We start from the raw sequence: 13,569 nt of genomic DNA, 5'->3' as shown, positions 1-13,569 counted from the left end.
TGAGAAGCGAAGGAAACCCAGCAGGTATTGAAATAAGTGTTACATAGGAGTGTATGTAATTGTACGCACAAGAGCCTCAATGCACAGGAAAGGAAAAGAGAAACGTCTCCTCGAGGTTCACTGTGGAAGAGGCAGGTACTGGAAGAAAATGCAAAGTGAACCTGGACTGGAGACCCTCGCTGAGCACAGCTCTATGAGACGGACATGGCCAGGGCCTCAGAGGCCCACCTCTCTCACAGATATCGTCTCTGACTTACAAGTGCTTTCTTCTTCAACGAAAACCTCGACTGAGTGCCCACTTCTGGACCTGTCCTGTGTGGTTATTTGAGCAGTTAGGGATTAGAAATCGTGGTAAGAGCATAGCAATCTGCTTCCTGACCCTGCGGTGTGTGTGCACGAGGCGGGGAAGAGAGGTGGGTGCCTGAAAGGCCTCCCCGCCTTCCTGATACTCACCATTGCTCAGCCGAGCGTTGATGCGGGTCAAGGCAGCTGCAGGCTTTCTCTCAGGGTCTTACCTGGGTCAGGCTGGTGTCCACTGTGAATTCTCACGCCTGGGGCAGCAGCGCCGGCCCTCCCACTGCCCTCACCGTCCCAGGGCCTCACCCCCACCGCGTTCTGGGGTGTCAGGCACGTGGTCTAACTAAGCTGAGCTCCCTCGCCCTTCAACTCCCCAGGGGTGTCCGGTGAGGGTCTACATAGATGCTGAGGTGTGGGGCCTGCCTGCCAGTGTCCCCTCCTGGCCGATGCTGTCCAGGGCTCTCAGGGGTGAGGGTTGTGGCCCTCCTGCCAGTGTCGCCTCGTGTGTGACCCTCTGGAGGGCCCTGCGGGCAGCGGGTTCTTCCGCGCGAGGGGAGCCAGCTGCAGGCCCTGGCCCTTGGTGGCCCGTGCATTCGGCCCCGGAGGAGGTGCCGGGGACCCCCGTGTCGGCGGTTTCGTCGCCGGCGGCGGCGAGCAGGGCCTCGGCGCGGTGGGTCCGCCTGTGCGTGGTGAGGTGGGAGGAGCAGCGGAAGACCTTGCCGCACCTCTTGCACTCGTAGGGCTTCTCTCCGCTGTGGATCCTCTTGTGGATGGTGAGATGGGAGGAGCAGCGGAAGGCCTTGCCGCAGTCCTTGCAGTGGTAGGGCCTCTCTCCGCTGTGGGTGCGCGCGTGGGTGGTGAGGGACCAGGAGCAGCGGAAGGCCTTGCCGCAGTCCTTGCAGGCGTAGGGCCGCTCGTCGCTGTGGATCTTGGAGTGGATGGTGAGGTGCGCCGACTGGCTGAAGGTCTTGCCGCAGTGCTGGCACTCGTAGGGCTTCTCCCCGCTGTGGACGCGCAGGTGCGTGGTGAGGTTGGAGGCCTGGCGGAACACCTTGCCGCACTGCGGGCAGCGGAAGGGCGTCTCGCCGCTGTGCGTGCGCAGGTGCAGCTTGAGGTTGGAGGAGCAGCTGAAGGCCTTGCCGCACTCGGGGCAGCGGTAGGGCTTCTCGCCGCTGTGCGTGCGCTTGTGCTTCTCCAGGGAGGACGAGTAGCGGAAGACCTTCTCGCAGTCGCGGCAGGCGTAGAGGCGCGGGCCGCCGTGCGTGCGCTGGTGCTGGGCCAGGTGGGAGGCGCAGCTGAACATCTTGCCGCAGGGCGGGCACTCGTAGGGCCTCTCGCCGTTGTGGGTGCGCACGTGCTGCGTGAGCGACGAGGCGTGGGCGAAGGCCTGGCCGCACAGGGCGCACTGGTAGGGCCGCTGGCCGCTGTGCGTCTTCATGTGCGTGCTGAGGTGCGAGGACTGGCTGAAGGCCTTGCCGCACACCTGGCACGGGTAGGGCCGCTCTCCGCTGTGCACGCGCCGGTGCGTGCTCAGGTAGGTGGAGCAGCTGAAGGCCTTGCCGCACAGCTCGCAGCGGTAGGGCTTCTCGCCGCTGTGGATGCGCACGTGCGTGGTGAACGAGCCCGAGTAGGTGAAGGCCTTGCCGCACTCCTCGCACACGTACGGCTTCTCGCCGTTGTGGCTGCGCAGGTGCGTGGCCAGCGACGACGGGAAGCTGAACACCTTCCTGCACTGCGGACACTCGTACAGCCGGGCCACGCTCACGGCGGCGGGGGAGCGGCCGCGTCCTCCACACAGGCCGGCCGCCGCTGCCACGCTGGACGCCGCCCCGTCCTCACCGGGGGCCGCCGCGGGCTGTGTCTGCAGCAGGATGAAGGACGGGGCCACAGCTGGCTGTCCACATCGCTTGCCGGCAGGCCCGGACCTCCTCACGGACGGCTTTGACGTGGACACACGCCGCTCACCAGTGAGCGCGGCTGCAGGAGCCTGGGCGGCAGACACAGAGGCCCCCGGGTCCTTGGGGCCTGCCTGGCCTGGCCTCCCGGGGACTGTGGAGCCGGGAGAACGTCGAGGGGGACCATCTCCACGGTCCTGACACTGACCTGTGCCCGGCGGGCTGCTCTGACGGGATGATGCTGGGTGCTGGACGGTGTTTCTATTTGCACAGCCCGCAAGCGTCTTTCTTTCTAGTGCACTGCTGAGTGGTGGGGGCAGATGGGCCTCAGGGCTCAACTCCTTTCCATCCTGACCGTCCTCAGAGCTCTCACACAGCTTCTGGACGCTGGGATTTCTGTGGAAAATGGACAACAGAAGGTCAAAAATGCATGTGTTGGCCTTTCACCCTTAACAGACACTAGGAGTATGGATTTCATGAACCTGGTCTTACAGTTTCAATCACTCTCACTGGCTTTGTGAACTGTATTTCGTGAATCTGGTCTTAAGAAGTTCAATCACGCTGCAGAAATGCCACTCTGATTCGCTTTGTAACATACGTTACTACCTGCTAAGTGTGTCCAAGCAAAGTCTGTTTCAAGCTTCTTATATTCAGAGCAGAAGGCAAACATCCATGTGTATGTTTGAGGGCGTTTGTAACAAGGCTTTCTCCTGGTGTGCAGTATTTTGGCAATTTTCCCAAAAGAGGACCGCGTGCTCTCCGCACTGCAGCCAACTCTTTTGCTGGACGGACAGAGATGACCCAGGGATGGACGCTTGTCAACGGTGGTGATGGGAGAAAAGACGGGTTATGGAGACGGTCAAGAGAACAGAGCAATCCGTCCCCACGGAAGACCCATCAGAGTGTTCCTTGCAAAGTGAGGACGTGAATGCTGCATCTCACAGACTCTGGACACCGTCCCAGTGACCCAGACCCTGAAGAAGACCATTGGGCTGGGCAGGGTGAGGGGAGGGTCTGTGGAAAATGACGAGATCCCCTCTGATGAGAATCAAAAGACGTCGTTGGTGTCTGACACAATGGGCTTCTTTCACAATAGTGGACATTGTGCCAATGGATAGACAGGGTTCGGATCTGCTGTGCCAAGGGTCTCTATGCATCAAAACAACTGGACTGCACCTAATAGCAACTGGACACAAACAGCTATGCCCTTTTGCCTGGAATTTGTTTTCTCTCTTTTCAGTCCAGCCAGTAATCCAACTCCCCACCTGGATCGCACATGCTGGTGTGGAAGAGTGAAAGAGTGACGGACTGACAGCCAGAGTTCAGGGCCTTATGCACGGACAGTGTTTGGGACCAGTGCCAACTATGAAGGCATCCTTCTGACTTTGAGGCACTCGTTCAGGGTCCTTTGCAAGGCTAATACTGGCCTGATTGACATCAAGCATTGATAAAGCATTAGGTATCAGCTGAACTGTCTGCCTGGGTGTGTGTGTGTCTGTCTCACTCACACACACACACACATACACACACTCTCTCTCTCTCTGTCCATCTCTCCCTCTCTCTGCTCCCTTTTTCTGTTTCTCACAGTGTGTGTCCGTCTTCTCTCTCTGTCTCTTTCTCTCCTCTCTGTCCATCTCTCTCTTTCTCTGTGTCTCTCTCCCCTTTCTCTCTCTGTCTGTGTCTCCCTCTCTCTCTGTGTCTCTCTCCTCTCTCTGTCTGTCTCTTTGTCTGTGTATTTCTCTCCTCTGTCTCTCCCTCTCTCTCTCCTGTATCTTTCTGTGTCTCTCTCTCCGTCCATCTCTCCCTCTCTCTCCTCCCTTTTTCTGTTTCTCACAGTGTGTGTCCGTCTTCTCTCTCTGTGTCTCTTTCTCTAGGTCTTTCTCTCCTCTCTCTCTCTCCTCTGTCTTTCTGTGTCTCTCCACCCCTCCTCTCTTTTTCTGTGTCTCTCTCTCCACCCCTCCTCTCTTTCTGTGTCTATCTCCTCTCGCTTTCTCTGTCCATCTCTCCCTCTCTCCTTCTGTCTCTTTCTCTGTCTCTCTCTCCTCTCTCTCTGTCCATCTCTCCCTCTCTCTCCTCCCTTTTTCTGTTTCTCTCTCAGTGTGTGTCTGTCTTCTCTCTCTCTGTCTCTTTCTCTGTGTCTTTCTCTCCTCTCTCTCTCTCTGTCCATCTCTCTTTCTCTGTGTCTCTCTCCCCTCTCTCTCTCCTCTGTCTCTTTCTCTGTGTATTTCTCTCCTCTCTCTGTCCATCTCTCTCCCTCTCCTTTCTCTGTCCGTCTCTCCCCCTCTCTCTGCTCTCTGTCTCTGTGTGTGTCTCTCTCTCTGTCCATCTCTCTCCCTCCCTCTCTCTTTCTCTGTGTCTCTTCTCCTTCCTTCCCCCTACCCTCCCGACCCCGAGTTCCTTTTGTATGACACTCACCTTGAATGCCCCTCCTGGTTTTCACACTGAGCTTTAGGGCTGGGCGATTCAGGCAAGTCCCCCAAGGTGGAAGACCAGGTGGGATGCTTCAGAAACTGGACCGTCAAATGCTCGATGGACAGCTTGTCAACACTGTTAGGGGGCTCGCACACTGAGCCAGGAAGCCGGGTGGACGTTCACAAGGAAAAACAGAAAACGAGAAAGAGAAATCATTGAGGAGGGTGAGGGAAAGGCTGGTGTCAAACCAGAAAGGCTGCCTCATGTTTCCAGTGTCAGCCCTTTGGCGACAGTGACAAGAGTTGATTTTCAAGGAAATGTGTCCCTGAGGCCTGAGAAGGATGGTGTCAAGGAGCCGACCACTGAAAAAGGCAGGAGCCCGTGGATTGAGGGGACAGTGAAGGGGAGATAGAGTGCCCCTCACCACAGGTGGGGAAGAGAATCTCAAGTGACAAGAGGTCAGCTTAGGGAACTGAGCACGTGTGTTCAAACCCAGAGACTTTATCCTCCAAGCAGAGGCTGTCCTTCACACAATTCCTGCTTTCCTGACACCGTCACCCTAAGTGGGTCCCATGGCCACTGTCCTCTGGCGTTTCCTGGCTTTTCTGGAAGGAGAAAACATGGGAGTTCCTGGAGAGATGGCCACAGGAAGGACAGCCCAGAGCTGGGAACAGGTCCCGGACACTCAACCACAGTGGGTTGGGTTTTTTTCCTTTTTTTGTGGGGGGTCTCTGAAAACCGACACTGAGTTTACACTTGTGTGATCAACGCATCAGTTTTGTACCCATAATGTTAAGCTGTGTACGGAATCCCACGCCATCCAGCTGTTGGGTGTCCCAGAGATTCGCACGTCCTGACACCAGTGAGCCCAAGGTCTCCCGGTCACAGGAAAGCAATCCCTGCTGTCGTGCAGAGAAGCTGAGGGTGAGCGGGCAGCCAGGGTGTGTGAGCTCCAGAGAGGAGGGGTCTGGCTGCTGTTCCCCCCCCACAGCGTGTCCCCTGTCCTCCGCTGAAACGTGGGGGCAAACTCAACCCATTAAAGCACTTGTGAGAAAACCCTGTGTTCTTACCGACAGAAGCCAGGTTTCTGAAGGTCTCCATCATCACATCTCTGTAGAAGTTCTGTTGCGCGAGGTCCAGCAAGGGCCACTCTTCCCGGCTAAAGACCACAGCCACGTCCTCCGCGGCCACGGAGTCCTGCAACGCCCGACACCATGGGCATCAGTAAAGGACCAGGGACTGCTGACACGTACAGGGCGCAATGCACATTATAAACGCGGTCAGCCGGGGGAGACGCACGCAATTTCCCGAGACACAGACACAACTGGGGAACTGGAAGACGCTTCCACTTAAGGGAATCTCCAGGGAAGTCCCTGGTCCACCCAGGTGACCACAATCCACTGGCTTCTGCAAACGACGAGCAGGAAGAGAGGTCTTGGCACCCAAAGGGTCAGCTGTGTTGGGGAGCACAGCAGTCAGAGTGAAAAAGATGATGTAATGTCATCCAAACCTGTAACGGTCATCACAGAGTGCACAGAGCATCCTACAGACATCAAGGAAGAACCGAGTCCTAGCTGACCGTCCAGCGGGCTTTCAGAGCCTGTCACCGGCATGAGGGGCGATGGCCTACGTTTCTCTTACAGCCAGGGGATTCTCATCGCCTGCCTTCGGGTGTGGGCTACCAGGGCCTTCCCACGAGGCCACCGGAGTGCGCAAATGACAAGACAGAGAGGGTCGATCGAAACGCAGAGCTGAGTGCCCTGTCCAGTGAGGGGCCACCTATGAATCCCAGGCCCAGTGCTGCGGGAACCGTGCTGAGCCAGCGTCCATGGACAAGCCGTCCATCCTGACAGCCTCCACCCCACACTACATCCTGTCTATGTATCTACAGATGGCTTGAGAGGGCTCTGGTCTCCTAGGGGGAGGGATCTGTGCTGCAGCCCAAAGGCTCACGGTTTGAAGTCACCAGCAAGCTGCCCCATGGGAGAAAGATGGGACCTTCTACCTGTGCGACGTTTACGGCCTCTCAGAACTCCGTGGAGGGTCAGCTCCCAGGGAGTTCTCCCTCCAGGGTCCACCATAACTATCAATGCACTGAGTTAATCATTTAAGATCCAACTGTTACAGTCTTAAAACTGCAGCTCCGGTAAAAAAATGAGGGGCTACCAGCAAGGGAGGTGGCTCCAATGCACCCACTGTCCCTTCTACAATCTCCTCTCAGGCGACGGTCAGCCTGGGAACACTTGCCGGAGGGTCAGCTGGGAGTCTGACTCGAGAGGACGGAAGTTTATTTTAAGTGAGTAAACAGTCAAATACACTTGTCTGCATTGCTTTTTATAAGAGAATGCTCTTTATAACTCGGGCCCTGGGTCAGGTTGTCTGCAAACATGAACCGAGAGGGCCTTTCACCGTGGAGTGACAGTGTCCACGAGAATGGTCTTTACCAACGCGGGAAGCAGACAAGTCAAAGCTGCCCGTGAACCGGATCGCATTCTGGCAAACGCCTCACACGTGGTTCTTAGGATATTTAGGGCATAAGGAACCCAGGATTTCTGTCAGCCTACACATTCTCTAGCTGGGACTCTGTACTGGTGGTTACTGACTTAAGTTGTTAAGACCTGGGTCTTCCCCTCCGCAAAATCCCTACAGCACGACCCGCCTCTGTTCGGGAAGTTCTCCTTTCCTCATTAGCTGAAAGAGCATGCTTTTTATAGAACTCGGAACTGAGAGGGCCTTTCACCGTGGGGTGCAAACCTCCAGACTTATGAAACGTAAAGGAAGTCTCTCCGAGTCTTCTCGCCCATGCACTGAATGAGCTGTCTGGTTGGCTTGGGAAGAAATAAATATGAAGGTTCTAACAAACATAGAACCTTGTTGTACCGTTGTCAGGCAGCCTAGATTGGGGGTGCCCTGCTTCCCCCACAGCTGAGAGCCTCCAGATAAAAATACTGCCAAGAGGAGGCAGAGGGTGGGCACAGGGAAAGGCCAGAAGTCCCTACTCAGGGTCCAGGTGGACTCACTCTACCGTCAGCCAGCTCTGGACTCGTGGTGACATGAGGGCAAGAAGCAACATCAGCAAGGCGTGTGCTTAGTGACCAGGGCCCTAACCTGGTTACAGAGCAGTGTGAGAGGGCAACTACAGTCACTGAAAATGCCCCTGGGGCTGGACGAAGGCCGTGCAGAGAGGGGGCTCAGGGCGGCCAGGTGTCGGGCTGCAGTGATGGCTTGACCTCTGCTCCCAAAGCTAGTTGGGTTTCTGTTCTCTGAAGACCCCCACAGCCCCAGCACACAGCTCTCCCCCCAACACCTCACCCCCAGCCTGGCTCGCAGCACCTCCGTCACCGCAACACTCACCATCTCCTTGCTCCACCTCCTGGAGGCCTAAGGGGAACGTGGACTCACCCTCAAGAGTCCACGACAGGCAGACGGACGGCACGAGACGCCGAGCGCGGGCAGAGGCCGCAGGTGGACGCACGCCGCTGGGTGTCCACGCCACTCACGGCCGCCGACTTCCTCAGGGGTTGGGAGGTGTGTGCGACGGTGGCCCTGGGTCCCCACGTCCCCCGGATGAGTTCTCCTGGCAGCCGACGTGAGGTCTGGAACGGAAAAAGGGTGGTAGGGGATGCTGCAGAGTGAGCGAGATGGACGGGGTATGGCCGCCCCACACCCACTCATGCCATTCCCACCCAACGCCGGCTAGGGCGCCCCTGCCTTCTTCCCGCAGCTCCTGGGGCTGCCTCTCCGTGCCCGCAACCAGGACAGATGGACAAGTCCACATCGCACAGAGCTGGAGGAGGAACCAGGCCAGGTACCTTAAACCCCACTGCCCCTATAAACCCTATTTGCCCATAAATGCACTTCCCCTATAAGCCTTTTCCCCTCTAAACCCCATCTCCCTTATAAAGCCATTTCCCATATAAACCTCATTTCCTCTATAATCCCCAGTTCCCCTATTAGCCCCATTTCCACTATTAACCTCGCTTCCCCTAAAATCCCCACTTCCCCTATAAACCCATTTCCCCAATAAATCATCTCTCCTATCAATTCCTTCTCCTGTATCAACCTATCTCCCCTATAAGCCCATTTCCCATATAAACCTTGTTACCCCATCATTTCCCCTATAAATCCCATGTCTCCTATAAACCCTATTTCACCTATTATCCCCACTTCTCCCATAAACCTCATTTTCCCTTATAATCCCCATTTCCCCTTATAATCTCCATTTCCCCTATATACTCATTCCCCCTATAAACCTCACTGCCCCTATAATCTCCACTTCCTCTAAAAACCCCATTTTCCCTATAAACCTGTTTCCCCTCTAATACCCATTTCCCCTATAAACCCCATTTTTCTTATATTCCCTACTTCCTTTATAAACCCTATTTCTCCATAAATCCCACTTCCCCTATAAGCCTCATTTCCCCTATAGACCCCACTTAACCTATAAGTCCATCTCCCCTATAAACGCCATTTCCTCTATAATCTCCACTTCCCCTATAAACCCATTTCCCCAAATAAGCCCCACTTCCCCTATCAACCCATTTCTCCAATAATCCCCACTTCCTCGATAAACCCATTTCCCTTATAACCCCTCTCCCCTACCAACCCCATTTCCCCTATAATCTCCACATCCCCTGCAAACCCCATTTCCCTAGAAACCCCTTTCTAAGTTCCATCTCCTCTATAAACAGCATCTCTCCTATAAACCCATCTCCCCCATAACTCCTGTCTCTCCCCTATAAACTATTTTCTGTATAAACCCCACTTCCCCTGTAAGTCCTATCTCCTCTATAAACCTATCTTCTGTAAAAACCTTATAAACCACATCTCCCCTATAAACCCATTTCCCCTATAAGTCCCACCCCCCCATAAATCCCATCTCCCCTATAAATCCACTTTCCCTTTAAGTCCAGTCTCCCCTATAAGTCCTGTCTCCCCTTTAAACCTATCTTCTGTATAAACCCCATCTCCCCATAAACCCATTTCCCCTATAAGTCCCATCTCCCCTAAAAATTCATCTCCACTATAAACCCATTTCCCCTTTAAGTCCCATCTCCCCTATAAGCCCACTTCCCCTGTAAGTCCCATCTTGCCTATAAACCCATCTCCTCTATAAGTCCCATCTTCCCTAAAAACTCATCTCCCCATAAACACATTTCCCCTCTAAGTCCAGTCTCCCCTATAAACCCCATCTCCCCTACAAATCCAATTCCCTTTTAAGTCCCATCTCCCCTATAAACCCACTTCCCCTATAAGTCCCATCTCCCCTATAAACCCACTTCCCCTATAAGTCCCATCTTCCCTATAAACCCATCTCCCCTATAAACCCATGTCCCCTCTAAGTCCAGTCTCCCCTATAAACACCATCTTCCCTATAAACCCATTTCCCTTTTAAGTCCCGTCTCCCCTATAAACCCATCCCCCCATAAGTCCCATTCCCCCTATAAACCCACTTCCCCCATAAGTCCCTTCTCTATAAGTCCCATCTCCCCTTTAAACCTATCTTCTGTATAAACCCCTTCTCCCCCATAAACCCATTTCCCCTATAAACTCATCTCCACTATAAACCCATTTCCCCTATAAGTTCCATCTTCTCTAAAAACTCATCTCCCCTATAAACCCATTTCCCCTTTAAGTCCAATCTCCCCTATAAACCCATTTCCCTTTTAAGTCCCATCTCCCCTATAAGTCCCATCTTGCCTATAAACCCATCTCCTCTATAAACCCATTTCCCATATAAGTCCCGTCTCCCCTATAAACCCATCCCCCCGTAAGTCCCATCTCCCCTATAAACCCATCCCCCCGTAAGTCCCATCTCCCCTATAAACCCACTTCCCCTATAAGTCCCATCTTCCCTAAAAACTCATCTCTGCTATAAACACATTTCCCCTGTAAGTCCAGTCTCCCCTATAAACCCACTTCCCCTTTAAGTCCCATCTCCCCTATAAACCCATCTCCTCTATAAACCCCATCCCCCCTTTAAGTCCCACCTCCCCTATAAACCCATCTCCTCTATAATCCCCATCTCCCCTATAAACCCATCCCCCCATAAGTCCCATCTCCCTATAAACCCACTTCCCCTATAAGTCCCATCTTCCCTAGAAACTCATCTACCCTATAAACACTTTTCCCCTCTAAGTCCAGCCTCCCCTATAAACCCATTTCCCTTTTAAGTCCCATCCCCCCTATAAACTCACTTTCCCTTTAAGTCCTGTCTCCCCTATAAACCCATCTCCTCTATAATCCCCATCCCCCCATAAGTTCCATCTCCCCTATAAACCCACTTCCACTATAAGTCCCATCTTCCCTAGAAACTCATCTCCCCTATAAACACATTTCCCCTCTAAGTCCAGTCTCCCCTATAAACCCATTTCCCTTTTAAGTCCCATCTCCCCTATAAACCCTATGCCCCCTATAAGCCCATCCCCCCTTTAAGTCCCATCTCCCCTATAAACCCATTTCCCCTATAAACCCATCCCCCTTATAAACCCATTTCATCTTTAAGTCCCATCTCCCCTATAAATCCATCCTCCCTATAAGTCCCATCTCCCCTATAAACCCATTTCCCCTTTAAGTCCCATCCCCCCATAAACCCAACCCCCCTATAAACCCATCTCCCCTATAAACCCATCCCTCATAATCCCCATCTCCCCTATAAACCTATCCCATCTTTAAGTCCCATCTCCCCTATAAATCCATCCTCCCTTTAAGTCCGATCTGTCCTAAAAACTCATCCCCCCTATAAACCCATTTCATCTTTAAGTGCCGTCTCCCCTATAAAGTTATCTTCTGTATAATGCAGAACCCCCATCTCCCCTATAAGCCTGATCTCCCTTGTGAGCCCCGTGTCCCCTATAAGGCGGGTGCCCCGTGTTTAGGGCGGGGGTCAGGGGCCTGACCTCGCGCCCCGTGACCCCGCTGTTGTGTGCATGTGAAGGGCCGTGAACTTGGGGTCCCCGCGCCCGCCCGCGACAGGAACCCAGGAGCACGGGCTCGGGGACGAGGTTCCGGCATAGGCCGCTGGAGCCCCGGGCGAGGCCCCGGGGGAGGCCCGGCCGACACAGCCGCTGGACAGCGCCGACCCCGGGGGCCTGGACAGCGGGGCTGCACAGCGCCGACCCCGCCAGGACTTCACCTGCGCTCGCACGTCCGCCGACACGGGCGGGAGGACGGCGGCGGCCGCGAGGCCCCGCACACACTGGCCCCGGGGCCCTCGGACCCGGCGCGGACGCAGCTGCGGTCAGCCGCCCGCTGACCAGGCCGCAAGGACGCACATCAAAGGCGATCGCGCGGCCGCCCGGCTCGCCCCGACCGCGCCGACTTCCGCTTCCTGTTGAGAGGGCGCTTCGGTGCTCCGGCAAAACCGATCCGGTCAGAAACAGACGGGGGCTGCGGCTTTTAGGGGCCGTGGAGGACGACTCAGTACGCACCCGGTCACCCACAGCTCGGAAGGCTATTCTATCCTGTGCCATCCTCACCATCTCCGACACTTGGCTGCCGTCACCTTATCTAGCTGTCTCCCTGGGGTCTTCCCCTCTTTCACTGACCCTTCGTCTTGCCAACCACGATGTCCGTTTTCAAGGAATAGCCTGTCCTATCAGCATGTCCAAAATAGGTGAACCAGAGCTTCACCAACTTGGCCTCTGGTCACACTTTTCGCAAGACCCATAGATGTTTGTACTTTTGGCTGTCCGCAGAATATTCAGGGCTCTTCTCCAGCACCACGGCTCAAATGCATCTATTCTTCTGTCATCCTTATTCATTCTCCAGCTCGCAGATGCATAGCAAGTGACAGAAAAGACCACACGGCCTGAATCAGGTGGACCTTAGTCTTCAAACGGACATCATTGCTCCTCTGTATTTTGGAGCCGTCCCTGGAAGCACTTGTCCACAGCAATAACGCCTCCTGCTTTCCTGACATTGGCAACTCTTACTCATTGCAGCTCTTTCGGGACAAACACCCACAACAGTGAATAGAGAACAGTGTAGATTAATTTTCTTTATTATTTTTTTTTAGGCCATTCAAATTGACCACAGCAGTTTGCAGCCTGCATAATTAGAAGGGGCAAAAGGAGAGTGGACACAGATGGGCATTTAGGTCCAGGAGGACCTAGAAGGGACAAACAGGGGAAGCTACAACTGCAGCCAGGCAGGGGACAAAGCAGATAGTGTGCAATAAGATACTACGAGTTGTTGGTTGTATGAGGACCCCCGATGAAGGAAGGCCTTAGAAACCCCCAAACCTGGACACTAGCTAGCTGTCACGTACATCTGCGGCCAGTGAGACCCACCCCTCTACCGCCCACAGGTGCACGTGGCATTTCTGAGCACAAGTTTTCAAAAATCCAACCAAACCCCACAAACACACCACTTGTGCACGTGCATCTGAAAATGCAAATCAGGGAAAACTGAGGCCATAAGTGCCATCTACTGACCGTCCGTGCAAATGACCACGCCGGCCTCGTGCAGTTTCTGCAGAGTCACTGAGATGCTGCAAGTTAGTGGGGGCACTCAGGGATTTACCTAGGGTGCGTGAGGTTACGGTGGGGGTAACAGGCGAGGTCTATGCACCTGTTTCCAGGAGCAGAATGACCTTTCAGTGCACAGAATGCAAACATGGCAGTGTCCTGCGACCCCTCCTCTCCCCTCAAAAGGTCACCAAGTGGATACACAGGTGTGTCCAGGGAAGAAGAGGTTCCCTTTCTGGATCCCACTCCTGTCCAGCCCCATGGTGACCCTGCAGGGTCTTGGGGGGGGCCACCATTGGTCTTTGACGTCTGTGCCCAAGGACAAAGGGAAAGCTGGACTGTGCCAAGGGCCATCTCAGGGCAGAGGCTCACGCAAAGGCGTCTGGGAGGAGAGAACAACACTCATTTTGAGGGGTGGGGGAGCAAGGTCTCGGGTTCGAATCCCGCTCTTGCCCCCTCCCCAATGGGCGTGTTGGATCATTTGAAAAACACTTGGG

General features: G+C 54.6%; 1 protein-coding gene across 1 annotated transcript; it reads right to left on the bottom strand.

Annotated features, from left to right (window-relative positions):
• Positions 1-691: 691 nt before the first annotated feature.
• On the bottom strand, positions 692-12,085 carry LOC102876050 (zinc finger protein 135-like). Its single transcript, XM_006901785.1, has 6 exons — positions 11,504-12,085; positions 8,291-8,391; positions 8,007-8,229; positions 5,675-5,801; positions 4,608-4,758; positions 692-2,588 (listed from the first exon to the last, which is right to left on the bottom strand). The coding sequence occupies exons 1-6, from the start codon at positions 12,083-12,085 to the stop codon at positions 692-694; spliced, it is 3,081 nt and encodes a 1,026-aa protein (XP_006901847.1).
• Positions 12,086-13,569: the final 1,484 nt, after the last annotated feature.

Source organism: Elephantulus edwardii, unplaced genomic scaffold (genome assembly GCF_000299155.1).
Source record: "Elephantulus edwardii isolate Elephantulus edwardi_28Jun2011 unplaced genomic scaffold, EleEdw1.0 scaffold00344, whole genome shotgun sequence".
In the NCBI taxonomy this organism is placed as follows: domain Eukaryota; kingdom Metazoa; phylum Chordata; class Mammalia; order Macroscelidea; family Macroscelididae; genus Elephantulus; species Elephantulus edwardii.
The sequence above is the reverse complement of the archived record's forward strand: the minus strand, read 5'-3'. Positions and strand labels throughout refer to the sequence as shown.

Bases quoted from the DNA above. Each gene is read 5' to 3' on its own strand.
- LOC102876050 (XM_006901785.1), bottom strand. From the start codon at position 12,085: ATGGTGAGGATGGCACAGGATAGAATAGCCTTCCGAGCTGTGGGTGAC. The intron at 8,230-8,290 runs GTGGGAATGGCA...CTCACTCTGCAG, and splicing joins GGCGCCCTAGCCGGCGTTGG to CATCCCCTACCACCCTTTTT. The intron at 5,802-8,006 runs GTGAGTCCACGT...CGGGCGTTGCAG, and splicing joins CCTGTCGTGGACTCTTGAGG to GACTCCGTGGCCGCGGAGGA.